We start from the raw sequence: 27,596 nt of genomic DNA, 5'->3' as shown, positions 1-27,596 counted from the left end.
TGCATGCGGGGAGCGAGCGCATTTTGGGTGGTGGTGACGGGTGGTGGTGAGTTTCTCTAGGGGGAGTAACTCTCTGAGGGATCCAAGCAAAAGAAAAGGTTTTTATTTTGCATTTACAGCATGCGGTCGCACTATGCCCTTAACGTTTTTAGAAAGACAATACAGTCTTTCATTTGTCAATAATTAATTCCAGTGAAACAGTTTTGGCATGCGGATGGGCAGGCCGGGCGCGGTTCGCTGCTCTCGCTCGGCAAAGTCTACGTGCAGAGAATGTTTAAAGCTACTGGTCAAATGGGGGCGCCCTTTTAACACGAGAAGCTTGCTCTAAAAATCTGAATCCCGTGCAACCGTGCGGTAAGTTCTTCAATATTTAAGCTATTTTTGAGTCATACACACCTTTATTAACTATATGCTTTTAAGCATACTATTGTCAAGTGCTCCCCTGTGTGTTAAGTTGTTTATTAAACCTAGAAACATTTGCGTTTATTCAATTTCAAGGGAGACAATTGTTGAGCTGTAATTTTAATTTTCTACTTTTTGATCGTGTAGCTCAAGGTCTAGTTTCTTTCGCAAGGCATTGTTCACTCGCATTGAAAACCAAAGATTGGTGGGGCACTGACTACGAATTCGAAATGTGTGGCATTTTTCGCATTAATTTTGTCTTCTTCTGGTATCAAATTCAAATCAAGCTGATATGTAGTGCCCAAAATATTAAAATCTGTTACTGTTGGGGCTTAGCTAATAGGCCTGGGCGAATTATTCGAATATCCGGTTAATGGCGAATAGGTTTTCCTATCCGTAACCGCGAATGCCTTTTTTTTCTTAACCGGATATCCGCATAGGGCGCGAATACCTATTTACAAACCGGATAATTCTGTAATTACAACCGAGTAACCGGATATTCTTTAATATCCGAATATCCGCGGACGTCGGGCGACAACTGATATGAATGTTTTGTCTGAATCCTTATGAAACTTCTATTAAGACAGCATAAAACAGCATATATTAAGTATTTAACTATGCTCACCTCCGTGAAGAGTTAAAACAATGACATTTCTGACGTAATTTGTTCAAAGATTACAAAAGTTTTCCTTCACGTAGAGTCAATCACGATCAAAAGAAAAAGCAAATCGCCATCTTTAAATTAGATCCGGTCATTTTTATGAATGAACCGAGTGACACTGTCTAAAACTAATATCAATCCGCCCAAAAGATCTCATTCACAAACGAACAGCGCCCTCTAGCGGCAAAAAAATTATTAAAAAAATTTTTTTTTTTTTTAAACAGCGCCCTCTAGCGGCGAAAAAACTATTCGAATATCCGGTTAATTTCGGATAGTTGGCCAGCGGTATCCGAATAACAAAATTTCACTATTCGCCCAGCACTATTAGCTAACTGAGGACTTGTGTCCTGCACTGTGAGTCACAGTGTGACTGAATGAGTCTGTGACTGTCGGTGCCCTGTGCTCTGTCAGTGTCATGTCTGTGGCTGTGCAGCGCATTAAATAATACAATTTTGTTTCACTTGTTACTTTTTAATTAAAAATAATATTCTCTAAATAACTAAATAGGATAACTTTCCGTATGGCGCCACCACTTTATCACTTATTTTTACAAAAAGGGATATCTAATTGAGGAAAATTAGATACTATATTATTTCATATCGAATGAAAAAGTGGTGGCGCCATACGGAAACTTTTCCACTAAATATTATGTTCCACCACTTCCCCATCGACCAAATTTTGTTTATTTTTTTTTCAAACGGAGTTGACTTTGGACAAAGATGACTTGGACCGAGTTGGACTTGTCCGCACTTATGTTTATTGATGCAACAACATTGACAATTTTTTTACTATCCAATTAACAAAATTATTTCTGTGGTTTTTCCCACAGGTGCTTCGAGCCAAGATGGTGACATCGTCGACGAAGCAACGATCGCGGTGCTTCTTTGACATCACAGTCAATGGAACTCTCGGTAAATCTATGGTTTCATTCTGATGTCTCAGGGAAAGCTGTCTGCCGGGTACCCTGTCCCCCATATGGGAAATTGGCTGGAGGAGGAGGATTCAAAAGAGGGCGCTATTTCTCAGAAAAAGTTTGTTCAAAGATCGCCATATGGGGGACAGAATTTTCAAGGGACAGAATCTCCTGCCACATAAAATCAGAGATATTTATCATAATGAACAGCACCTTTTTCTAGAGACAAGGAATTTCAGACTTTTATCTGAATTCAGACCAGTCTGACTGGTGAAATGAATAAGCTGATTATTTTCTTTAGAAAGAAAATCCTGCTTTTTGATCTACTTTTCTAAGCACTGTGGATACTGTTCTCGACAGCTCCTTGTTGTCTATAAACTTTGGTGGTTACTAAAAAGTGGAAATACCATCATTTCAAAATTTTTACACAAAATTTTCAGACCTTTTTGTCAGCAATGACCTCTCACCCCTGCTTTTTTGAAAGTTACACACTCAACGTTTATCCTATAATTTAAACTTTTTCTTTCTATTGGTTGAATAGCTGGAAGGATTATCTTTGAGCTGTATTCTGAGATCTGCCCCCTGACCTGTGAGAACTTCAGAGCCCTTTGCACTGGTAAGGAATCTGTGAACTACTGTTCATTTTAAGAAATGTGCAACATGTGCTCAAAACTGACATGGTACAAGGTTTGGCTCGTGTCGCACGAGGCGATTTACGCTGCAACCAGTACCAGGCAATCTCAAAGAAGAAGAGGCATTCACATTAGAATGGTGACATATGTTTCAGGAGAGGATTGTTAAGACATTTGCTGGAAAATGAGTCGTGTATTACCACAGTAGTCTTGTGGTTGGTTGCCTCCAAGTTGCCTGCAAAAGTTGCCTCATGTGAAAAGTTTGTTAGGTTCCACAGTTTTAATTTTTGTTTACAAATGTTCTGACAATAAACATAATGTAATTTAATTTAAATCAATTGCTAGTGTCTGGTCAGCAAGTGAAAGAGTTTATTTATTTATTTATTTTGATTTAATAAGGAACAATTTTTTAAAAAGGGGGATTCATCCATTTTGCTTTTGCAGGAGAAAAGGGCCTCGGCAAGACAACTGAGAAACCCTTGCACTACAAGGGTACGCCGGTTCACAGAGTTGTCAAGGATTTTATAATTCAAGGAGGAGACTTCAGTGCAGGTAAGAATTAATATTATTATTAATATTATTATTCAATGTATAATAAATGTATTCTTGAATTGAATTGAATTCAGCGTTCTCCCTTATCAGTGGTCCGCTGGCCAATCGCAGTTAAAACACCCATGGACCAGTCAGAATTCTCTCCAAGTGGCCCTGTTCAGTGTGGCAAAGCAACCCTACTTCATTTCAAAGATTGATTGGAGAAAAAAGCCAATGATTAGTAAAAATGACAAGCTAACTGTTCCTGATGGCCTGTCACTAAAAAGGTTTTACTCTAAAAAAACACCTGTTATTTTTATAAATGTCTGTTAATGAAACCAGGATGCCTCATAAGGGAACTTAATGTCAGTACATATAGCTTGCCAACCTGAGGAAACCTGTGAACAAGGGTGTTTGCTATGTGTACCCCAAAAAAAATTTTGTTTTGTATATCTATGAGATTTTTATTAAAAATAAATTAACAATGTTGTCACCTGTCCCAAAAGATTTTTTATTGTACAGTACTTTATGTTTTTAACGTTTGTTTCCTTCTTTTTTTTTCTTTTTTTTAGGAAATGGAACAGGGGGCGAGTCTATCTACGGCGGAACATTTAGTGGTGCGTAGGTTTGCTTGAAAATTCTCCATTAGTGTTTTGTGTAGGTCTTGGCGACTAGTGCAACTATTACTGTCAAAGTTGCGCTTATTGATTGCTTAGAAACTACGATTGATTTGCAGTTGAGATCACTCTTAGCTCTTTGTAAAAATCGTCCCCTGGACCTTTTTATTTAACAAGACCAGAATCTAAATGACAGCATATTCTTATCATTTAAACTGTGTCATATATATAGCAGTATCTGTTCTGTTTTTGGGGGTGATACCTGGCAGGATTAAAAGATAATTTTGTGAGACTCAATCTCAATATTTGAACAACATTCTTTTTGAGACAAAGATGTTGAATTTAGAAAAGCATGACATCTGGACTTGTCCTGTCTTAAGTTTACTTCCCGATACTGCATTCACATCAGTACAGATAACATGTTGTTGAAAGGTCCATCTCTTTCTCTGTTTATTTGGTAAACTAATTGTGACCTTGATAAAAGGCACTGGACACTTTTAATAGTTATCAAAGACCAGTTTTCTCACTAAGTGTTTCCCAACATATGCATAAAATATAATTTGGACTCGATTGGTGAAAGAAAAAAACATCCTTTTTGCACAAATTGGTGTACTTTCAGATGCCTTAAAAGGGCTTCAGGCTGGAAGTCTTTTTACAAATTCAAATTCAAATATTTTAGTGAGAAACTACCTCTTTCTCAAAAGCTACATTTGTTCAGAGAGAGCCATTTCTCACAATAACTTATACTATCTGCAGCTCCCTGTTGCTCGTTACCAAGTAAGTTTTTATGCTAAGTTTTTTTTCTATAAGGATTGGTATAAATTATCTGCACTCGGGAGAAAAGTGCCCGCGATTGAGGAACATGTTGGTTTGGGAAAATCTAATTGTTTAAAAAGAGTTAGAAGCACTGAAAGCCCAATGACACCAAGTCTTCACACATCTCATATACGGCTAATTAAGAAGATAATTTTGTTAAATGATTTTCTGCTATGCATTGAAAATTTGCAGGGAGCCAAAGATGGTTCATGGTGGTGGTATTTTGGCTGGTAAAGTTATTCTGGTGAGCTTAATTTTGTAATGCTAAGCCACTTTTGAGGCCTGAATATTCATTGAAGTGTAACATGGTCAGACTTCACGCCTGATGTTATAACAAATATTATGGGTTGATGATAAGTTTCTTTTGTTGTCTTTTTTCCCCCCAAACTCCAGATGAAAATTTTGATTTGAAGCATGACAAGTCATATTTGTTATCCATGGCCAATCGTGGCAAAGATACAAATGGTTCACAGTTCTTCATGTAAGTATCTTTGTGTAAAGAATCAGAATCATTAAAGTTGAGAATGTGAAATGGGAGAACAAGGAGAGGGGATGTTGTGTTGAGTTTAACGGATGAAGAGAAAATAAATGAAGTAGTGAGGTGAAGTGTGAATGCTTGGTAAGAAGTTTGGGGTCAACTGCAGACTTCCACAGGGTTCTCTCCAGCATTTTTTGCAAAGCTGGGGTGCATTCTTGGCCCAATTTTATAAAGCTGTTTACTGGTAAGCAAGCTTGTGTGCTTACTGTTTTGCAGAAAAATTTGCGGAAGCGTTGATAAGCGATTTCCCCACGATTTTTCAAGTAAGCAGATAATTTCTAGGCGCACATTATACACGTTCACCATGGATTGGTTTTGATTCGTCACTTACATCCCCAATGCAGGTTAGCAAGCATTTACCTGTATTTCTACCTCGGTGCTTAAATACGTTATATAGCTTTATGAAATAGAGATTCTGCCAAGGGATGCTTTGTAAGCACAAAACGACTACTACATGCTTTATAATTGGCCAAAGGACACTGAATTTGAACAAGGTCTTCAGAATGTGTTCAATGTAGTTTAGTGCGTATTGGCCAAAATTTGTGCGAATCGGCACGCAATGCGCTCGCAACGGCCTGATACACTAGCATACTTGTAGCTTGTGCGCGGGGAGAACCCTGTTCCATTTGAGGTTATTATTTGAGGTAAGTGAAAACAAATGAAGACGTTGTGAAGAATGTTGTTTCTTGAAGGTGTTACACATGATTGGTAGAATTGACTAAATAGTCCTAGACAGTGTTCATGTTTTTGTTAATAGGCCATAATGAAATAACAAAGGTCTGCGAGAAATGTTGGCTTATTTTGTTGTGTGAGTCAGAAAAAAAATAGTGAAAAACAATGCACAGCATGTACACACATAGCCTGTAATTTTGGCTATTACAATCCAAATCAGCTGTTGTGGTTTTTGAAAATAGGTTTTCAGATAGTTTTCTCTTGGAGGGAAATATGTCACCGAATAAAAATGGTTCTAGTCTGAACTTCATAATCAGTAATCTTTCTGACTTTAATTAAGCAATGAGTTTTTTCATCTTAACCAATCATTGTTGTAGCTAGACCAATTTGAGCAACGGGCTCTAAATCCAATTTACTCCCCCAAGGGCGAGCGGTTCAGCTGAGTTATTCATGTTTAGATATGGGGGCCATCATTGCTGAAGTGTAATCTGGGGTAAATCTGTGCTGGGCAGCACAGTGTATTTTGCTCAGAGTGCTGGGCGAATTTTGATAGTTCTGGGCAGGCCTGCCCGGCACCGCCCACCGTGGCTACAACACTGTTACCAATCCTGTATAATACCTTCAATGGAAGGTTAATGTTGGTGGCCATGTTTTTTGATGTGTGACGTGTGGTAGAAACGAGAAAGAGTGTTTTTTTATGGAGATGGTGTCGGAGCTAGACTGATTGCAAATTTTCTACATGTACTATGCTTTATTTTTTGCTTTTCTGTCACTATGCAATCCATGTCAACAAAGTATTTCAACGGAAGGCAACAGGATTGTACTGTACTCTTTTTTTTAGACTAGACTAACTGTGTATTTTAAACATTGAATGTTCACTTCAAGTGACAGTTTCTATTTTTGCTGTTTTTGTGTTGAATACCATTTTGCAGAAAAACTTCTATTCTTCCAGCAATTGAAGGTAATTGGTCCAAACGTAATTGTGTGCGTCTGATTGTCAGATGCACACGGCCAGTGTGTTGTTTTAATAAAAGTTTTCTACCTGGGGTCTAAGCTGTTTTTATATAAAGTGGATTAATGGCAAGGCAGGCCTGATACTTCACGGAGGCATCAAATGTGATTGCCTCCATGCCCCCTGGTCATTGCCATGGTGCCATTAAATCGATTTTTTCATAATAGGGTGCCCTTTACCAAGAAAATGCCTTGGTGCCCTTTCAAAAACGGAGCATTATACAGGCCTGACCATTTAAAAAAGAGTTACACAAACATTGGATTATCTGGGTTGAATATTCAGAATCAAGCTTTTAAGATTTTGAATTTTCATTGTCCGTAAACTTAAATATGCCAGTCTCCCTTTGAAGATTATCAGCAGATTATTTAAAGCTGTCTGCTACGTGTTTAAAATATGGAGAAAATATCTTAAAGAGCAAGCCTGGAGTTACATGCAGGCCTCCATTGCCCCTTGTCTTGGCCTTGGTGCGCCATCAAAAGTTTCCTGTAGACTTAAGATATTCAAATGGAGTCGACTTTGCAAAAGGAAAATGGCCTTGCCCTTTCAAAGATGAAATTCCAGGCCTGAAAGAGTGCTTACAATTGTCTTGGCTCTGTTAGTATTTGAGGGTCAGGGAAACGGTTATATTTATTTTAAAAAGTTTTTTAAGCATGGAACTCATGAGCTTTTACTTGATTTGTTTTACTCTTTTCTTTTTCTCTAGTTAGTAACAACTGAAGACCAATTGAAGTAAAGTTGTTGACAATTTTATTTTGGCATTACCGCCAAAGCTTAACTTTAAGCAGGTTACATATTGCTTAAAATAAAGCTTTGGTTCACTTGCTATAATCCTGTAAAATTTGGTAAAATCAAAGTAGCATTCAATCTTGAATTTTTTTGCATTTATAACAATAGTATTTATATAGTTTCTAAAACCTGTCAAAAGAAAATCTCTGAATGCTCAGAAGAACAAAAAGAAAATTACTTGTTTGATGATTAATACAGACAAGTTTTGAGCAGAGTCTTGAAATGTGATATGTAGGCCTGGGCGACTAGTGTGACGTGTCGAAGTCGCAACTATTGGTTGCTTAATGGAGTCGCGACTACCGCTTTTCAACTACTCGTTAATCGTGCCGCCACGACTACTTCAAAAAAAGTTGTGTCTACCTGGTTGGTGAACCAATTGTGTCCAGTCACGACTATTCACGACAACATCATTTACTTACCAAACACAATCAGACATCAGTGACACAATCTTTCAATCCATTAAGCGTGAATTTTACTGTATTGCGCATGTGGCAAACAATATGCGAGCAAAGCATCTTGGGAATTTAAAATTAGTCGCGACTAGTGTCAAAGTCGCGACTATTTGGGCGCGACTCGTCCAGTTGTAAATTTCACTAGTCGCCCAGGCTGAGTGATATGGCATTCTAGTTCATGTATTAATTTGAGTTTCTGTTCTTTTCCCCCCTCCTCTCATTATTGCTTGGTTTCATTCTATCCATTTGATGTCTGATGATGCAGCACGACCAAGCCTGCGCCTCATCTTGATGGGTAAGACTCTCATGTTTGACAGCCTTCCCCCTCCCTAAATTGGTTCTTGGTTGCTGGGCACTATTGACTTAAAGACAGTGGACACTATTGGTAATTTTCAAAGACCAGTCTTCTCACTTGGTGTATCTCAACATATGCATAAAATAACAAACCTGTGAAACTTTTAGCTCAACTGGTCATCGAAGTTGCGAGATAACTATGAAAGAAAACGATCCTTGTCACACGAAGTTGTGTGCTTTCAGATGCTTGATTTCGAGACCTCAAATTTGTAGATCTGAGGTCTCAAAATCAAATTCGTGGAAATATACTTCTTTCTCAAAAAACTACATCACTTCAGAGGGAGCCGTTTCTCACACTGTTTTATACTATCAACCTCTCCCCATTACTTGTAATCAAGAAAGGTTTTATGATGATAATTATTTTGAGTAATTACCAATAGTGTCCATGCCTTTAAGCCTGGTTCATACTCCTGCGAATTTGAAGTGAATTTTATGCACAACTCTGCCCTTGCTGCAATCTTCACTAGAGAGTTGGGCACAGTTCAACTGCTGCGAATTATTCTTTGCAAATTGTTTACATCATCATTCGTATCGCATTTGCATTCTCAGGAAGTATGAACCGGGCTTTAGACTCGCTTCCCTTCCCGATATTGGTTCTTGGTTCTTAGCTTATGGTTTTGCTGCTTTAAAAATTGATTTGTATGGATTTCCTGAGATATAAATCATGTATTTTTGTAAAGCATTTTCAGGTATGTAAATCTGTTATTTTTAACTTCACAGTACAACTTTTTTGCTAATTTTTACCAAAGGAATATCTCATTTGAGAAAATTAAATACTACTTTATTTTACACCAAATACAAAAGTGGTGGCAGGATCAGACATTTTTCCAAGTGCAGTATACTGTCATTTTGGGCTTATGAACTGGTGTATACATTGATTTTGAACTTATTTAACTCCTGTGATTTATACGCCGAGGAGTTAATATATATTGGAGAGAAAAAAACAGCGTACATTTTTTAAAGAAAGATCATTTGTAAAATATTCTAAATAAAAACATTGTTCTTAAACGATAAAAAACCTGCAAAACATGCGTGTGTGTTGACAAATGTTGAAAATCCCAGCTTATCTTCCCATTTTGTTCCGTGAATAAGCAGCACAGAACTAGTGGGTTGTCTTTACAAAACGATTATCAACCACCCTCATTGTTGGAGTTCAGTCCCCTCAGCTCCCTCTGATGAACAATCAGCGAAACTCCAGTTAGACTAGACTGGTCCCCTGTCCATTTATCCCACCGATCTCTAGCGAACTAGAGGGAGCACTGGTCTATATATGCGGCCCGGCATGTGCGCATGCTTCCATTTTAAAGTTGACAAAGCAGCATCGCACAGCGTGTCTTCGTGCGGCCGTTTTGTAAGTTGACAAAACAGCATTGCCTAGCGTTCAATAAACACAAACTCCATAGTGTACTCCATATTCAACGTGCGTACAGAATGGCGCGCGTCTCTTTGCGGTCCTGTCGCGTATGTGGAAGCAGCATCACCAGTGCGCCCTCTAGTTCTTATATATAACTCTATGCTATATGCTGACGTCAGTCATTTTTTCTGTCTGTGGTGAGTGCAATAACTTAAAGTAAGATCATGTTCTTTTCTGGCAGCATTCACACTGTGTTTGGACAGGTGTTACAGGGTGTAGAGGTCGTGCTGGAGATTGAGAACCAGAGGGTCGATAACAAAAGCCGCCCCATGACAGATGTCCGCGTCTCAAACTGTGGGGAGCTCATCTTGAAAATCAAAGCTAAAGGTGAACATATCAATGATATTGTTTTGTTTTACTCTAACACCATGTACACTGATGTGTTTTAAGCAATGTACCTCAGTACTTCTTAAGTTCTGTGAAAAAAAAGAAAAAAGGAGGGAAACTCATCAAATATGTAAAGTGTTTAATTTATGACGTCTCGTTTTCCAACGCAATAAAGTTAACTCTTGAACTATTCCTCTATTCACAATAGAGCCCAAACAGAAGAAGAAAGTGGCTTCATCATCAGAAGACGAGTCCTCTTCTGAAGAAAGCACCTCCTCTTCAGAAAGCGAAGACGAAAAAGCCAAGAAGAAAAGGAAGAAGAGAGAAAAGAAGGAGATGAAGAATTCCAAGAGAGAAGAAAGGTAAGAAACAAATGATTTGCACAAGACGAAGTGATATCCTGGTGTCAGTACAGGATGGTATCTTTTCGAAATAACGGGGATGTGATTTGTTTTTGCTTTTAACCGGAATTTTTTATTTTATTTTTTCTCCCCACACAAAAGAAATGCATAAAAAAAGAAATTAAAAAAAATATATAAAAAATAAATTCAAACTAATATATAAATAAAGAAAATGTGTCAATGTATGTTCGTTAATCAACTCAACTTTAAACCCTTTTGTTCTCAGTGTCACTTGCTCTCATATCTTGGCTGTTTCTTCTTTCACAACTTTTGAACCAAAGGGGTTTTAACAGCATTTAAATCATAGATTATGCTCCTTACAGATGTATTATTATTATTATTATTATTTTTTTTCAAATACAAACTAGGTTCAAAACGACTCATGTTGCTCACTCTAATCATTATGTGTCACTTGTTTTATGTACACATGCAGGCCTTTTTTCAGAAAAATACAATTTGTTGCAGTTGTGAAAAGAAAGGGGGGGGGAATTGTTGTAGCAAAGTGGTGTCTCATTATTGTTGTCAAAATGTTTCATTGATTTGATGCACAGAGAAATCCCCAGGTGTTTATTTTTGCTGAATTATTTGTTTGTTTCCAGTGCCAAGGTAGAGAAGAAACAGCCCTCATTTCAGAGCGAGTTGGCGTCTCACGTCAACATCAACCCAGAGCAGATTCCAGACGTTCCAACCAACTCATTTTTGCTCAGGAGAAGTCCCGAGAAAAATAATGGGTAAGCGTCTAACCCTTTCAGCCCCGCATTCTTTTTGACCACTCAATTGTGAAGCACACATTCTCACACAACAGGAAGCTTGTGTGCAAAATTTGATTTTACAAACTATTATAAGTTCATTTTTTTTTTCAAAAATTGCAAAATGGAGACATTAAAGGAACACGTTGCCTTGGATCGGCCGAGTTGGTCTTTGAAAAGCGTTTCTAATCGTTTGTTATAATATGCATATGGGTAGAAAGATGTTGTAAAAGTAGAATAGACCAGCTCGTCCGATCCAAGGCAACGTGTTCCTTTAAAATTGGTTTGGGAGGGAAAATATTTGTTTATATTTGTTTTTTCCAACCTTGAGGGATGTTAATTTAGATTATGGCAGTAATACAAATTGTTTTCTTGCTTAACCACATTACTTCGAAGTGAATTGTTTCACAAAATGTTTTATACTCTTGAAAGCTGCTGTAGGCTTCTGTCCAGAAGTTTTTATCGCCATGCATTTTACCAAACGTACACCTTCCCTTTAAGCAAGTACGTTTTTTGTGCCAACTTCCTGTCGACAGGAATCAACGCATGCGTCGGATGACGAATCAAGTCAGGACAAAATCTGGACGCAAGGTTAAAGGGAGAGGGATGATGGTAAGTGACTTTTAGCATCTTACTTGTTATTCACCACCAACATGGTTTGGGGCAAAAGGATAATATCAAGCAAGATTTTTCTGTGCTGAGCAATTTTTTGTGCTGAAAGGTTTTTTGAAACTGGCCCCTGAACTCAGAACTAACTGTTCACTAACTGTTCATGATTGCATCACATAATATAAGACTGCAGGCTGGCATAATTTATATACATGTATCATTCAAACGACAATGGGTGATATTGACTGGTCAGACAGTAGGAGGGTTGGCTGTGTACTGTATAGATGCATTCACCACAATCAAATTGCAGGCTGGCATAGTTTACCTATCTTTCAAAACCACAGTGGGTGATATTGACCGGTCAGAGACAGTAAGAGGGTTGGCGGTGTACTGCATGCATCCGCCACATGTTATCAAATTGCAGGGTGGCCATATCCATCATTCAAAACTACAGTGTGCAAATGGTCAGTAAGTTAATATATGATTAACTTTGTCTCCTCTCCAGCGTTATCGAACCCCTTCACGATCTCGCTCTCGGAGTACAACACCCCCTCACTGGCGGGCCGAGGAGAGGAAGTACATGGCCGCTGATCGTTGGCAGCCGCCTGGACGACGGAACAGCTCCCTTGACGCCAAGTGGGAGAGGGGAGCTGACCTACAACCAGCCTCGGGAGATAACAAGTAAGATTTGCGATGTCGCTCTCTTGAAAATACATTTGGTAATTTTTATACTCGATGATGATCTCAAGCAGAGTTCATTTTACCTCTTGAACCCGTAAAGTCACTGGGGGCCGTCTCACAAAGAGCTAAGATTGATCTTAACTGCAAATCAATCGTAGTGTTAAAGTAGAGTGTGATGTCACAATACAAATCACTACGGTAAAACTGACAATTTGTCTTACGCTGTATTTTGATGTTTGGTGAAATCGAGCCCTGGACATGTTTGGTAGTTGCCAAAGACCAATATTCTCACTCTGTGTATCCCAACATATGTATACAATAACAAACCTGTGAACATTTTTACTCAATTGGTCATCGAAGTTCCAAGAGAATATTGAAAGGAAAAAACACCCTTTTTGCACAAAGTCTTTCTTCATTTGAGTGAGAAACTGCCTTTCTCAAAAATTATGTTTCTTTAGAGGGAGCCGTTTCTCACAATGTTTAATTCTATCAACAGCTCTCCATTGCTCGTTTATTTCGTAATGACCAATTGTAGATTCTATGTCACACGTGCTGTTTCTGACTGGTATCCTGTTCATTTCTGTGTAGCAGACATTTGTTGTTGGAGCTCGATGAAACTGGGCCCAAGTCTTGGACATTTGCCAAAAGTCTTCCCTGCCTTAATGATGATTCATCGTTCATGGTAAATTTTCTTTGATTATAGACGTGGCAATCTTCAATCCAGGTTGGATCGCTCAGCTGACCGCGCAAACCGTGGCGGCAGAGATAACGGTCCGGGACGTCAGAGAGAGTTCGGACAGGTAGAGCAGCCAGGAAGAGCGGGAATGGAGAGAGAGCGAGGAAGACAGGTCCAGGGAAGAAGAGAAAATGTGGCGGCAGACGCCAAAGCCGACAGGGGTAAAGAGAAGGAAAAGGAGAAAAAACACAAGAAAGACAAAGACAAGTAAGAACAATTTTGTTTTATTGCCCTTAAAATTCTACATTGTGTCTTAATTGTTCTAGTTGACAACATGTTTTGTGTTGCTCTTAATGTCACTTGGCATAGTGGTATAGTCAATCGAGCTCAGGTTCTGATTGGTGAATCTTGAGTTGGGGTTTGGTTCTTGGTCATGACATATATATATGTCCTTGAGCATGGCATTGAACCATAATTGCTTCTCTTAACACAGGTGTATAAATGGAAACCTGAGTGAAGCGAAGTGTTTATCTTGAGCGTTGGTATAAACTGTAAGCGACCAACAGCCTATGCTACCAGTTTTGGCAACGGACAAGGGTGCAGAACCTAAAATCTGCACCATGAAATTGATAGAGAGCAAAATGTGACAGGATCCTGCTCATTAAAGTTTCATTTTAGTTTTACTAAGGCTTACATGATCTAAACTTAAAAAAAAATATTTATAAAAAATTTGGGGTGTGTTTACTTTTTTTCAGATCCCATAAGAAGCACAAGAAACACAAGAAGCACTCGGACAAAGACAAAGCGAAACCGCACAAGGGTGACGCTCTAGACAGGAAGAGAGCGCCCTCTCCCAAGGCTCGCTCTCGCTCCCACTCCCCGTTGACGAGGAAGAACAGGGGTCGGTCTCCAGGGAGGGAGAGGGATGTGGGCGGGGCCGGCCGGCGTCGCCATTCGAGCCCCTCCCCGAGGGATGGCAGACGGAATGCTTCCAACCGGGAAATGGGTCTGAAGAATGACAACAAGTATGGAGAATTTGTTTGTCAGGATATTATTGTTTTACGACTTTTTTTACTTCAAAGTGTTTTTTTCTTCTCAAAACTTGATGACTAATGAGGCTAAAACTGAGTAGGGATTGCCAAAAACTTGATCTACATAAAGGTATCAAGATCCTCTTACATCCATGAAGCTGTTTCTCCTTGTAATCCATTTTTTTGTTTAATAACCCCAAAATGTATTCATAGAGTCTGCACATAGTAGATCGAAACAAAATATGACCTAATTTACGCATTGATCATTTTGCCATTTAAAGTCCATTACATTCAAGTTCAAATGTTATGCATGAAAAATTTCATCTTTGAGAGGGCAAGGCCATTTTGATTTTGCAAAGGGCACAACTTTTTGAAGACCACAACCAGGGTACAACAGAGGCCATGACCTCTTGACCTCTGTGAACATTGTGTAATTCCAGGCGTGTCTGCACCACATAATGCAACACAACAGTTTTTTAATGTGTTTTATAGTATTAAAGGGAAGGTACACATTTGGTAATTTGGTAATTGGTCTTCTGACTTGGTGTATCCCATCATAACCATAAAATAACAAGCCTGTGAAAAGTTGGGCTCAATTGGTCATCGAAGTTGCGAGAAAATGATGAAAGAAAAAACACCCTTGTTGGACGAGCTTGTGTGCTTTCAGATAAGAATAAAAGACTTCTAGTTTATTATTTTAGTGAGAAATTACCTCTTTCTCAAAAACTACGTTACTTTAGAGGGAGTCGTTTCCCACAATGTTTTATACTATCAACAGCTCTCCAATGCTCGTTACCAAGTCAGTTTTTAAGATAATATTTGTTATGAGTGGTTACTAAACGTGTACCTTCCCTTGAAACAAAATATTTTTGTATTCAGTAATTCGGTCTACCATTTCAATTTCAGAGTTCGTAAATCCAAGTCCTTGAGCCCTCCGCCGAGTCGCTGGAAGCCGGGCCAGAAACCATGGAAATCAACTGATGACAAACAGGATTCAGGGTAGGTCAGGGGTCAATATAATAGATGTGAGACTGTATCCACACATTGCTTGCTTTCAACATGAGGCCTGGCAGCAGTTGGTGTAACCATGAAGAGTCATTTGGTTGACTTGGACGAGTTTATGAAAACCACCACAAATCTTTGAGATTATGTTCATACATGTACATGGTGTTACACAAACCTTACTACATGTAGGTTGTGTCTCCACCATGCAAAGTTTCAAATCCTACTCTTGTATTGTGTTGTATCAACCTTAATTCAATTCTGTCCGCCATGCAAAGTTTCAAATGCTGCTATAAAAAATACCTGTTTGTGACATGTTTTTACACTATCGCTTGAATGTTTTTTAAATTTGATGATAGAATGATGAGAGCACATCGTATTCCTGCCTTGAGGAGTCCATCTTCCTCTCCAGCCTCTAGCGTTGGACGACGGTCCCCATCACCAATCCAGTTAAGAAGGTAAAGATTGTGTAATTTTTCCATAAAAAAAGAAGCTTAAAAGTACGGTCATCACTTGTTTCTTGTCAATGTTAAGCCTGGTTCATACTTCCTGCGAAAGCGAACGCGATATGAATTTTGACAACACAAATTCGCAACAAATATTTGAACTGTATTCAACTCCTGTGGTACATTTGCTGCGAAAACAGCCTTGTGAGGTCAAAATTTGCTTCGCATTCGCAGGAAGTATGGACCGGCCTTAATAATGCTGTTCTATAAGTCACCTATGACATTTTCAGCTGAAGTATTTTCGTCAGGAATGTCGATTCCATCCATGTTTAGCAGTAATTTGAATCTCCCAAAATTACCTGAAGGTGATCTTTGGACATTCAAATTTGTTGACAGACTTTTTTTAAATCTCAGATCAACTTGAGACAAAATTTATTCGCAGGATAATTAGGAAAACTACCATTACCATCTTTATAACTCAAAGGCTTTCGGATAAAAGTACCCCCTTTTTTTTGAGGGGGGGGGGGGGGGGGGTTGTTGGGGAAGAGTAAACTAAAGTTTGACCCTACCTTTATCACTTGACCGCACAATCCGTAACTTAAATTTTTTATTATTTTCCCCCCCAGACATGGACCCAACCAGAGTCCATCACCCAGACATCTTAGTCCACAACACAGTCCCTCAAGGTCTCCTCTACCCTTATCAACAAGCAGACAAACCTGGCCGACCAGCCCATCCGAACGAGTCAAGCTGGCCACTCTAGCTCCACCATCCTCCCCTCCGGTCGACAAGGGGCGATCAGGGAAAGATAAACCCTCTCGCCCGAGCTCATCCAGCGGGGAAGACTCATCGGATGAGGAGAGCAGTGAAGGGGAGCGGAAACTCAACATCGGGGATCCGTACTCGACCAAGAATCGCAAGAAGTACCAGAAGGCAACCGAGCAACGCAAACGGAGCCCTAATCTGAAGGAGCGCTTCCAGTGGCAGCCACCCTCAGAGGACGAGGCAGAAGCCGGGGCAGTGATAGTTGCAGCTGAGGGGCGGGAACAAATCAGTCTGGAGAATGCAACCCAGAAAAACAAGTCTGTTAAAAATGTGGAACCAAATCAGGTATGTCAAATTATTCAATTCACTCAAAGCCGTTAAAGGCAGTGGACACTATTGGTAATTACGCAAAATAGTTATTAGCATAAAAAATTACTTGGTAACGAATAATGGGGAGAGGTTGATTGTATAAAGCATTGTGAGAAACGTAGTTTTCGAGAAAGAAGTAATTTTCCACAAATTTGATTTCGAGACCTTAGATCAGATTATGAGGTTTCGGAATCAAGCATCTGAAAGCACACAACTTCGTGTGGCTATTTGTTTTCTTCTTTTATTATTATCTCGCAACCTTGATGACCGATTGAGCTCAAATTTTCACAAACTTGTTAATTTAGGCATATGTTAAGGTACACGAAGTGAGAAGACTGATCTTTGACAATTACCAATAGTGTCCAGCGTCTTTAAATACATGTACAAGTAGTTGTTTGATCCACAGTAAAACAGAAAAAATTCCCCCCCCCCCCCCACAAAAAGTGCAAACACCAAAAAAACCCCAAAAACCCCAAAATTCATTTGGGGAACGAAATCGAGGTAAATCCCCGGAGCACAGCTTGTATGGGAGGCATATTGACAGGACACAACAAACGGACATTCATTTGTTTAGTTTGATAAAGTGTCTGTAGTGGTGTAATATCGGTAGATAATTTTTTTAATTTTTTTATTATCTTTTCTGTAGCGCCTTGAGAATTTTTTTAATTTTATTTCAAAGTGCACTTTATAAGTTTACATTATTATCATTATTGTAACAGGAGAAGTACTCCAGCAGTTCGGAGACCAACGGAACCGAGGATGATGACGCAGCAGGCCTGAAGGTGCTGGAGAAGCAACGCACCGACTTGGAGGAACGTCTCGCTGCTCTTACTTATCAAAATCGCAAGATTCAGGAGATGATGGGAGGCCCGGGAACATCTGACGAGGGTAACCCCGAAGGATCATCAGATAAAAAGGCTCATTCTCCGTCTCGCTCCCAACCCACTGAGATGCCAGTTTCTTCTGGGATTTCCTCTCAAACAAAAGAATCCTCCAGTCCCGATCGTCGACGAAGCACTAGAGAATCTGGCCCAAGTTCTGTGCAGAAGGAACAGCAATCTGATGACAGAGACGAAAGACCATCTCGCAAACGAGGCTACTCTACAAGCAGCAGAAGCAGAAGCCCTCCCAAGCGAAGAGCTCGCAGCCGAAGCGCTTCTCGTAGTCCACCACCAAGACGAGAGAAGAGAGCTAGCAGGTCAGCTTCACCCCCAATAAGGTCTGCCAGGTCACCCAGGAGGTCACCAAGGCGTTCACCAAGGCGTTCACCAAGAAGACCTACCAGTTCAAAAGTGCAGAGGGGTTCCCCAAGAAGGTCTCCGAAGCCATCAAGAAGGCGTTCCAGATCCTCATCGGGCAGTAGGTCTCCTCAGAGATCTCCAAGAAGGGTTACTCGTCGATCGCGGACACCAAGACGGTCTCCAAGAAGGGTCCCGCGGAGGTCACCAGTTAGAAAGTCTAGAAAGTCGAGGTAGGATTATTAGGCACGGTTTAATTTTTTAAGTTTATTAATGCTTTCATCTTTATAAACAAAATTCCAATGGCGACCAAGGGTCGAATTACAGGAAAATATACATAGGATACAAATATTTAAAAAGAATATAAATATACCCAATATTACTTAATTGGTTGAATTTTTCTTTTTAAATAGTTAAACAGTTGCCTGAATAATATATTAAAGGGACCAAAATAATAATTTGATGTTTTTCTGAAGGTCATCTTCATCATCTCGTAGTCGATCTCGGAGTCCTCCTCTGAGGAAGCATCCTGTTCGTCGCTCTCACTCATCAGACAGAGGTAAAAGCCGCTCTCGAAGCCGAGGAAGACAAACCAGGGACAGGAGGTTAGTCACATATTCTTGGAATAATATTGTTGACCACATAATGCCACTCAAATTCCAGAGTGGCAAACGGGAATCCTGATGGAGCTTTGTGATTTTTTCCCCATTTTTTTTTCCCCCTCTTTTTTTTGTGGGGGGCACCAGCTGTAAAATAAATTAAAAATTAATGTTTCCATATGATCAATTTATTACTCAAATAAATGGTGTATGAAGGTTAATATATGAAGTATTTATGTTCTGTACAGACGCAGCCCAAGTAGGGAAAGGCGTAGACCATCACCACGGCGCCCTTCACCTCGTCGACCCTCACCAAGACGACGTCGAAGAAGTCGCTCCCTATCCCATCGTAGGAAATCAAGATCTATCAGCCGATCAAGAAGGTAGGAATCTCATTTTACTTTTTACCTCAAGGCGCAAGACACTTATGGTATAAGTTAGCATAAAAACTTACTTTGTAATGAGCATTGGAGAGCTGTTGATAGTATGAAACATTGCGATAAGGTTGTTTTTAAGAAAGGGGTTATTTCTCACTCAAATAATTAAAGCACTCAGGCTTTCCATGGCTTTGAAAAACGTTTGGCCCACATTTACTAATTTATAGCAATATGGTCATTCAATGGCAACTCATCTGGGCATATTATTATCTTTTTTATTGCAGAAGTAGAAGCCCGCTCCGTCGCCGCCGCTCCCCAGTGCGTAGTCGATCGCGTGATAGAGGGCGTAAATCATCTCCACGCCGCGACCGTAACCGCCGCAACCGCAGGTCATACTCTCGCTCCGCGTCGCGATCAAACTCCAGCAGGTCAAGGAGCCGCAGTGCTGCACGCCGTAGGAAGAGTCGATCATACAGCCGCAGCAGCAGTCACAGTAGTTACTCCAGCAGGAGTTATTCCAGTGGTAGGAGTTGAGTCAAGGGCTGCATTGGTCCCCAGGGCCAAATTTCATAGAGCTGCTTTACCCTTTTAGACCATAGCGGCCACAAGCGGCTTGAACAGAAATGCCCTTAGCGGCCACGAACGGCCGCAAGTTTTGACCTCCGATTCACATTAAGAGGTCAAAGAAAAGATAATATTTGGATATGAAATTTGTTAATGTATGTTAGCATAGTATCCCAATTTCTAAACACAAAACTTAATTTTCTGTTTCGTGTTGATTTTAGTGATATTTTTACTGACAAAATTTGATGAAAAAACAATATTAACAATGTCTGGGCATTTGTGATGATTATACAGAAGTGAATGGTCTCTTAAAGGTTAACAAAAAAAGAAGCTAAACATAAACTTATGCTTACCGATTAAGGTTACCAGCCAAACTACCATGTCACAAGTACAATTTGTGACTGTAACCCTGCTCATTACTGCTTAGCAGAAAGTGTTTAAGCATTATTTTATGTTTAAGTAGCTCTACGAAGTTGGGCCCAACATGACGCCTAATACCATCATCGTCCAAGAAAAAAAAGAAAAAACGCAAGTAATTTCAAGTCACTAAGAGAGGCTTGCGGTAACACCATGTGAATATTATCTCCTTTTTTGGGGTAGTGTTGGTTCTGAAAAGAACCATTGGTCATTTTAAGTTGATAAGTTTATACTAATCATTATTGTGTGAAATATTGTTATTGCATCACACATCACAATGTTTGTTATGTTTGTATAGCTGCGCGCGCCATAAGCATCTGAAACTCACTGCTGTGTACACTTACATTAACTTCCGCTTAACTTTTTATTTTATAGGTAATTTTGTTCATTTAGAATGAGAGCTTGTTTTTAGTAGGACTGTAATTTTAAGTTCCATTTTAAATAATGTTAGTTGTAGATCTGTTTGTAGAGAATGCAGTAGGGAGTGTTTTTTAAAATTTTACTTTTGTGGTTGTGGTTCTTGCATTGAAGGGTACAATATCATCATCCATGAGTGGTTGTGATTTTAAAAAGGGCAATCTGCGCGATGCAATGAGAAGTAAATCGTTATTTTGCTGAAAATAACGTACAAAATTCCCCCACAGGTATGATATTCTTCATACTTAAAGCCATTAGACACTTTCACCAGAAAACAAAAAAAAGTTCACAGATTTACAAATAACGGGGTTTACAGAAGGAAATGGTGAAATACTTCTCTTGAAATACTATTCCATTAAATGCTTTACTTTTTGAGAAAACATTGATTAAAAAAATTATAAATTCTAGATATCGAGAATTACGGATTTAGTTTAAACACATGCCATGACACGGCGAAACGTGCGGAAACAAGGGTTGGTTTTCCCGTTATTTTCTCCCGACTCCGATGACTGTTTAAGCCTAAATTTTCACAGGTTTGTTTTTTTATATTTAAGTTGTGATACACAAAGTGTGGGCCTTTGGACTACACTGTATACCAAAAGTGTGCAATGGCTGTAAGTCTGATTTCCGATTTTTGGTCCCTTTGGGAAAATTGTGACAAACAGCCCGAAAATTCCATTTGTAGAAGTCGGCATTTGTGTGTAAAAATGCACGTATTTTGATGCAATACTTTAATTGAATCATGTTTTTATGTGGTACCAGTAAACCTAAACTGCCTACAGTTAGACGTACGTGTATATAAACAAGATCGTAAAAGAATGAAAGGGGGAACAGCTGCTCTATGACTTAATGCGTCTTTTGACAGTGTGTTTGGTGTAGTCAAACCAATAGTATGGATAAACCACAGGACTTATTAAAATATCCAATATATTTGGATATTTTAAAGTCACACTTCCAAGGGTTCAATCAAGCAAAGCAGAAAAGAAAATGGAGCTGCGAGATTGTACACTGCTGGGTCTGTAATGACTAAATGCATTGGCGTCATCCGGCCGCTATCTTGGGAGGCAAAACGATGATGGAAACAATGGAGACGGCAGCTATTGAGCAACTTTTTTCTTTGACATTAGACAAGAGCTCTACTTGTTTGTGAGGTCCATTGTTCATGGCGTTAAATCTTGATTTATTGGCATTGCTGAGTAAAATTAGTTTCTAAACTAATTTTTGTTGATGTAAACAATTAATTGAAATGAACTAGCAATGTATATTTTCTTTTATTATCAGTGTCTTATCTGACTTTTAAAATGTCAATTTTGTTATCACGTACACAATAGATACAAACCATATAAATCAAACATTTTAGTTTTTACTGCAAATTTCGAGCACTTGTTATTTTTACCAGGGGTTTACCTTGTACGATACAACTAATAATACTCAGTTCTTATAAGGATTGGGTTTTCAGTCCCTACCAGATTGTGTGGGTTTTCTCCTTTGGGGTTTTCCTCCCACATTTAAAACTGAACATTTCTTCATTGCCTCATATTCATCCTGTTGGGTGTGAAATGAAATAAATAATTAAATAAATAATTAAGTAATTTCAAATCAATTCTTTTGTTAAATTTTGTATTTTATTTTTGGTTGTTTTTAGCAGGGACTAGTCTAGTCTTATCTGAAATAAGGACCAGCAAAACTAGTCTTAAGCCCGGTGGTCACAAACCTCCCCTCGCAGCGATATTCGCAAGTGAGTTGGGCTAAGTTGTGCATGCGCACATTTCCAAGAACAATGGATTTACCTGGTAAGTCTGCTGCCACCTTAAATCACAAAAAGTCTTGCATTGCTGCAATCAAAGCATGGAAGTCAATATAAACTTGTACAAATTCAACCTGACAAAACAGAATACGCCTCCTATTACAACAAACGATGATATTTCCACAGTTGAGTTTTACATGGTGTCTTTATTGAAATCTAAACGATGAAAATTAACAATAACTTTTACAAAAAAATCAATGAGGTACTTTTCCTCTAAAGACATTAAAACTAGACCTAAACCTGCCGCATGTTTTAAGTACCAATGGGCTTGTAGCCTTATCCATGCTGGAACCAGCTTTACGAAAATTGCCAAATTCCATGTACTTCTAATGATGTTAGCTCTTGTACTTTCTGTTCTATAAGCAGTACACCATTAAAATCCCCCCTGCCCTTAAAAAAACAAAATCTTGTACAGTGCATAGCTTTACATAAAAATGTTGGTTGAATGTGTAATTTCAAGCAAGATGGCCCAGTTTCCGATGACCCGAATAATCTTGCTGAGACTGAGTACATGTATACGCCATTGCAGTAAATATCCAGCTCTTCATTGATTTTTCACTGTGCCGATCAAAACAAAAAAGGAGGAAAAACACGTACAGCGCATAGCTCTACATCAAAATGTCAGTTACGAGTATAATCTCAAGAAAGATGGCCCAGTTTCCAATGTCCATACAGGACAGATGAATATCTCACTACAGGCATGGATTGGAATTTAGTCGTTGAGAGGGCAAGGCCATTTTCATTTTGAAAAGAGCACTTTCATTGAAGAATCTTAAAGTCTATTGGAAACTTTTGTATGGGCACCAAGGCCAAGACCAGGGCAATGGAGGTCATGGCCGTAATATTCCAGGCCTGTTATCTTGCCCCTTAACCAGACTGAGTATAAACCGTAAGTAAATATCCAGTGCTTCCAAGATTTTTACAAGATCACTCCACACCAGTTGACTTGGGCGGTTCATCGCCACCATGCCCTGCCACAGTCGCCGAAGTTTTCAACCCTCTTATTGAGATGTCATACACAACCTCCTCCACTTTCTTAATGTCATACTTGAGTCCATCAAAACGCTTTCTCAACGAGTCGTTCTTGAGGTTGAGTAGTCGGAATCCGGCGTTGAGTTCCTGGATGAAGTTTGAGATGCGGATGGGTCTGTTGTACTCGCCGGCCGTTACGCTGTTGATGGCGAGTCTCGACTGGAGAAATCGGATAAAAAAAGTATCAGGTCAATTTGTTTTTTAGCATTCCTTTCAAAGGCACTAAACACCTATGGTAGTTGTCAAAGACCAGTACTTGCACTTGGTGTATCCCAACATATGCATAAAGAAACAGATCTGTGCAAATTGTTACTCAATTGAACAATAAAGTTACAAGAGAATATTGAAAACAAAATTGTTGCACAAATTTGTGTGCTTTCAGATGCCAAAAAAAGCGTTTCAGGTCTGAAGTCTCACAGGCATGTTACTCAGGTGGGATTCAAACCCTTGACTACCTGCTGTTTAAATATATGATTTGAACTGCCTCTAGCTACCACACAATCTCGGTGGTCTAGTAAAGACACTGCTCTAGAATTGCAAAGGTTTCGGGTTCAAATCCCACCCTAGTAAGATGCCTGTGATTTTGTTCATAGAACAAGGGGAAGTACTGAATATACAGTGCCAACACACATCGGTGTAAGGGTGTAAACAAAATTAGTAACGGATTTGTTATCGTACCAGTTCACTGGCTAACTGCAGCAATCCTTGCAAGAAATCCTCCAGGTCCAGATGAAAGCCGTCTTCCCTCTTTGTTGAAACTAAACATGGATACAAAAATTGAAAAAAACGTAATACTATTTTTAAAATTATATATATACACAAATGATGTTACTGTTAGGTGTCACTGTTTTGTTCATAAAGTAGCAACACAAAATGTTTGTAATTAAAACAAAAAACATTTGCTTTTAGAATTTTGACTCTTACATACTTACCTCCCATGAGCTTAGCAGCTTCTTCTCTTGTGATCAGCTTCTCAGACTCCAAGTAGATGATCAAAGCAGCTACGAAGGATAATCTCTGACTCACAAAACGCCAATGATCATGAAATCTGGGGACATTTCCAAAAACAACAACTTTAAGTATCTTGTTGGTTTGCAATAATGACATTATGCACTTATGGTCAAGCTAGTTGCTTTAAGTTCCTTCTCCAAAGCTATCCTGCAAAAATTTACTCATTCTATTGTGAATATACCAGGCAGTTCTTATGTCGGAAACTGATAAAACATGATTTTGAATCGATGCAAAGAAGTTGTGAATGGCAAGTCTAAAATTTGCTTTTCTTTCTCAATAATATCTCCAAAGCTATACTGGGTAAGCATTACGTACAAGGTGTGAACCTGAGAACAAAAGAGTTCCACATAAGGCAGGGTTTTGAAACACTATGTGGACTTACACAAGTCCACACAGTTTTTGTTTACCAATGTTTAAGAATAACATTTTTAGAACGAAGTAATGTCCACAGAGTGACTGCAACACAGCTGTTCGTGTATTTATGTGCCCTCAAAAATCCACTCATTTTATTGTGAATTTTAGGTAATTCTTATATCAGAAACTGATAAAACATGGTTTTGAATCAATGCAAATATAAAAGAATTACAAGTTTAAGATGATTTTCTTCTTGCAAAAACTACAAATAGCTCATTGCAATTTTGAGTGCAGTTAAATTTTTTTCTGAAAAAAGTACTTGGGCACATACCTGTAGTATTGGTCCATTGGAACCTTCTTCTGAAGTGCAGCAAACTGGCCTTCTGTTGTCTCCAACAATTTCCTCGCTTTTTGACAAAGTGCAGGAGCTATACATGAAAACAATTAGACAAACAATCAATTTGGTCACACAAACATTTTTTGGTTGTGGACTGACTGACTGAATTGACCAACATATTGACACAACAAACTAAGAACAACATAAAGGAAAAATGAAGTGACAAATTGTATTGTTTTGCTCCCTCTTCCATGAAAAACTGACCCAATCTCTGATCAGCAGAGTGTGGGTTTGAGTCCTGGTCGTGCCACTTGTAACCTTGACTTGAGCAAAATACTCTACCATAATTGCTTTGTCCTCTGGATGGGACATTAAGCCGTAGGTCCCATGTGCTAACTAAAGTACTAGGGTTGGTAGTGGTAAAAGAACCCAGCATATTTATCATGGGTGTTTACCAGGGTGTTTCTGGTTCACATAGCAAGCACCCCAATACTCGCACGTTTCATCAAGTTTACTTATGAGGCATATCCCTTGGTTGCATTACCAGAGAAACTAACATCATTGCATTTACCTTCTTTAAGACCAGCTGTCTGATGCACTCCTTCCAATGTTGTCATGATCTCTCGAGCAGTTTGCTCCATCGCACGAACAGCAACACGGATCTCCTGAAATATTTACATATTGACAATTTTACGCCCAAAGCTCATCATAGTAATACAGCGCATAAAAGGCAATAATTTGGTCTAACCCATTAATGACTTAACTGAGAATGTTTTTTTTTGACTGTCAGAACATTGTATTACTATATTGTGTTTTGAAATTGAAGCCCTCCTTTTCAAAAAAATTGTTGATGCCGCAGATTAAGATTCAAACATCCCCTGACTTCAGAGAAGACAAACTTTTGTAATTGGCCTTTATCTTAATCTTCTTAGGATGTTTAGGATGAAGAAAGTTGTTTATTATTTAACTGAATTGAATTGAACATAAAGACTGTGTACGTACTGGATAAGCTACATACAATGTATATGTTGGGCGCGATCGGTCAATCTGCGCGATCAGCCGATCGCGCTGCGCTATTGAACGATCAAATTAAGATCAATTGGTCGCGCAGCAATCGGTCGATTGCGCAACAATCGGTCGATCGCGCAATGACATCTTTGCGCGATTGACCGATTGCGCTACGAGTATTTTTTCCCGTTATCAGCGGATCGTGCAGGAAAGGCTTTGCGCTATCTACCAATCGTGCAGGAATGGGTTTGCGCGATCGACCGATAGTGCAGGAAAAGTTTTGCGCGATCAACCGATCGTGCAGGAAAAGTTTTGCGCGATCTGCCGATCGTGCAGGAATGGGTTTGCGCGATCGACCGATCGTGCAGGAATGGTTTCGCGCGTTCGACCGATCGTGCAGGTAAACTATTCCTTAGGGCGATTTCTCAAAGCATTAAAATTCATAGCAGGACAAATTTTCAGTATCACCATACATAGTGATTTATATAGTGACGTCACACTACGATTGATTTGCAGTTACAATCAATGTTACATCTTTGTGAATTCGGCCCCTGAACATCAGCCGATCGCGCCAAACAATTCCTGCACAATCGGCCGATCGCGCAAAACCATTCCTGCACAATCGGCCGATCACTCATAACCCTTCCTGCACAATCGGCCCATCGCGCAAAATCATTCCTGCACAATCGGCTGATCGCGCCGAGCCATTCCCGCACGATCGGTTGATTGCGCATGTTCGTTGCCGAATGTTGCGCGATCGACCGATTGCTGCGCGACCAATAGATATTTCAATAGCGCAGCGCGATCGTTCAATAGCGCAGCGCGATCGGTTGATCGCGCAGATTGACCGATCGCGCCCAACATCATTTCAATGAGTACAGATTTATTGCAACCATTTTTATTTATTTTTTATGAGAGGGAGGCTTAAGAGAATAGTACCGGTATAAAACATCTATGTTTAAAGCAAAAAAATTTCAAACAATTGTGATTATTTCACTTCTCAGTTTCACTTTCACTGTTCAGTTTCATTCATTTCAAAATCAAAGTTTTCAGTCAGACACAACAAACTTTTTTTTAACAATCAGCGATTTCTAGAGAGACAAAATTTGTACAGCATCAGCAGTTGATGGTAAGTTTCAACTTAGAAACTGTAAATTAATGCATTACAATTTTTTTTAATTTTTATACAACGAACAAAATTACTAAGCTAGAAATCTTAATTTCTGATAATCCTTCGAAATTGCGCCCTCTTGTGGCTTACCTTCCAAGTAAGTTTTTTAACAACACAAAAGTTTTGTTATCCGACACACACAGCGCGGCAACAGTCAGTACTCAATATTGTCCAATATATATTGTTCGATTTTTGAAAATGTTGCTTACCTCCCTCATATCTTGATCATTTGTGAGGTATTCATTGAACGCGCTGAAGGTGCTTGAAACCGACGAAACTGCGTCACTCCCCGTATCAGCCATCGTACTCGGATAAAACAACAGACTTTGTTGGAAATCAAAAAAATTTCTTATTCACGCAATTTCAGGTACCTGGTATGGCGACTTTTTCATTTCATACAAAAACACA

General features: G+C 39.2%; 2 protein-coding genes across 2 annotated transcripts; one reads left to right on the top strand and one right to left on the bottom strand.

The window, feature by feature from the left end:
• Positions 1–274: 274 nt before the first annotated feature.
• Positions 275–21,295, top strand: LOC139937795 (uncharacterized). Its single transcript, XM_071933103.1, has 21 exons — positions 275–354; positions 1,893–1,974; positions 2,518–2,592; positions 3,053–3,160; positions 3,712–3,756; positions 4,966–5,053; positions 8,298–8,327; positions 9,982–10,127; positions 10,336–10,489; positions 11,128–11,259; positions 11,814–11,889; positions 12,392–12,567; positions 13,271–13,510; positions 13,999–14,268; positions 15,181–15,273; positions 15,636–15,734; positions 16,349–16,832; positions 17,576–18,327; positions 18,571–18,699; positions 18,942–19,076; positions 19,355–21,295. The coding sequence occupies exons 2-21, from the start codon at positions 1,908–1,910 to the stop codon at positions 19,602–19,604; spliced, it is 3,549 nt and encodes a 1,182-aa protein (XP_071789204.1). The 5' UTR covers positions 275–354; positions 1,893–1,907; the 3' UTR covers positions 19,605–21,295.
• Positions 21,296–22,401: 1,106 nt separating this feature from the next.
• Positions 22,402–27,564, bottom strand: LOC139937796 (translin-like). The gene is made up of 6 exons (XM_071933104.1): positions 27,398–27,564; positions 25,581–25,674; positions 25,004–25,100; positions 24,240–24,355; positions 23,986–24,065; positions 22,402–23,466 (listed from the first exon to the last, which is right to left on the bottom strand). Exons 1-6 carry the CDS (start codon positions 27,488–27,490, stop codon positions 23,203–23,205), a joined length of 744 nt encoding a protein of 247 aa, XP_071789205.1. The 5' UTR covers positions 27,491–27,564; the 3' UTR covers positions 22,402–23,202.
• Between the last annotated feature and the right edge of the window lie 32 nt (positions 27,565–27,596).

Source organism: Asterias amurensis, chromosome 5 (genome assembly GCF_032118995.1).
Source record: "Asterias amurensis chromosome 5, ASM3211899v1".
Taxonomy (NCBI): domain Eukaryota; kingdom Metazoa; phylum Echinodermata; class Asteroidea; order Forcipulatida; family Asteriidae; genus Asterias; species Asterias amurensis.
The sequence above is the reverse complement of the archived record's forward strand: the minus strand, read 5'-3'. Positions and strand labels throughout refer to the sequence as shown.

Bases quoted from the DNA above. Each gene is read 5' to 3' on its own strand.
- LOC139937795 (XM_071933103.1), top strand. From the start codon at position 1,908: ATGGTGACATCGTCGACGAAGCAACGATCGCGGTGCTTCTTTGACATC. The intron at 13,511-13,998 runs GTAAGAACAATT...ACTTTTTTTCAG, and splicing joins CACAAGAAAGACAAAGACAA to ATCCCATAAGAAGCACAAGA. The intron at 18,700-18,941 runs GTTAGTCACATA...TGTTCTGTACAG, and splicing joins AGACAAACCAGGGACAGGAG to ACGCAGCCCAAGTAGGGAAA.
- LOC139937796 (XM_071933104.1), bottom strand. From the start codon at position 27,490: ATGGCTGATACGGGGAGTGACGCAGTTTCGTCGGTTTCAAGCACCTTC. The intron at 24,356-25,003 runs GTATGTGCCCAA...AAATGTCCCCAG, and splicing joins CCAATGGACCAATACTACAG to ATTTCATGATCATTGGCGTT. The intron at 23,467-23,985 runs GTACGATAACAA...CGATTTCTCCAG, and splicing joins TGCAGTTAGCCAGTGAACTG to TCGAGACTCGCCATCAACAG.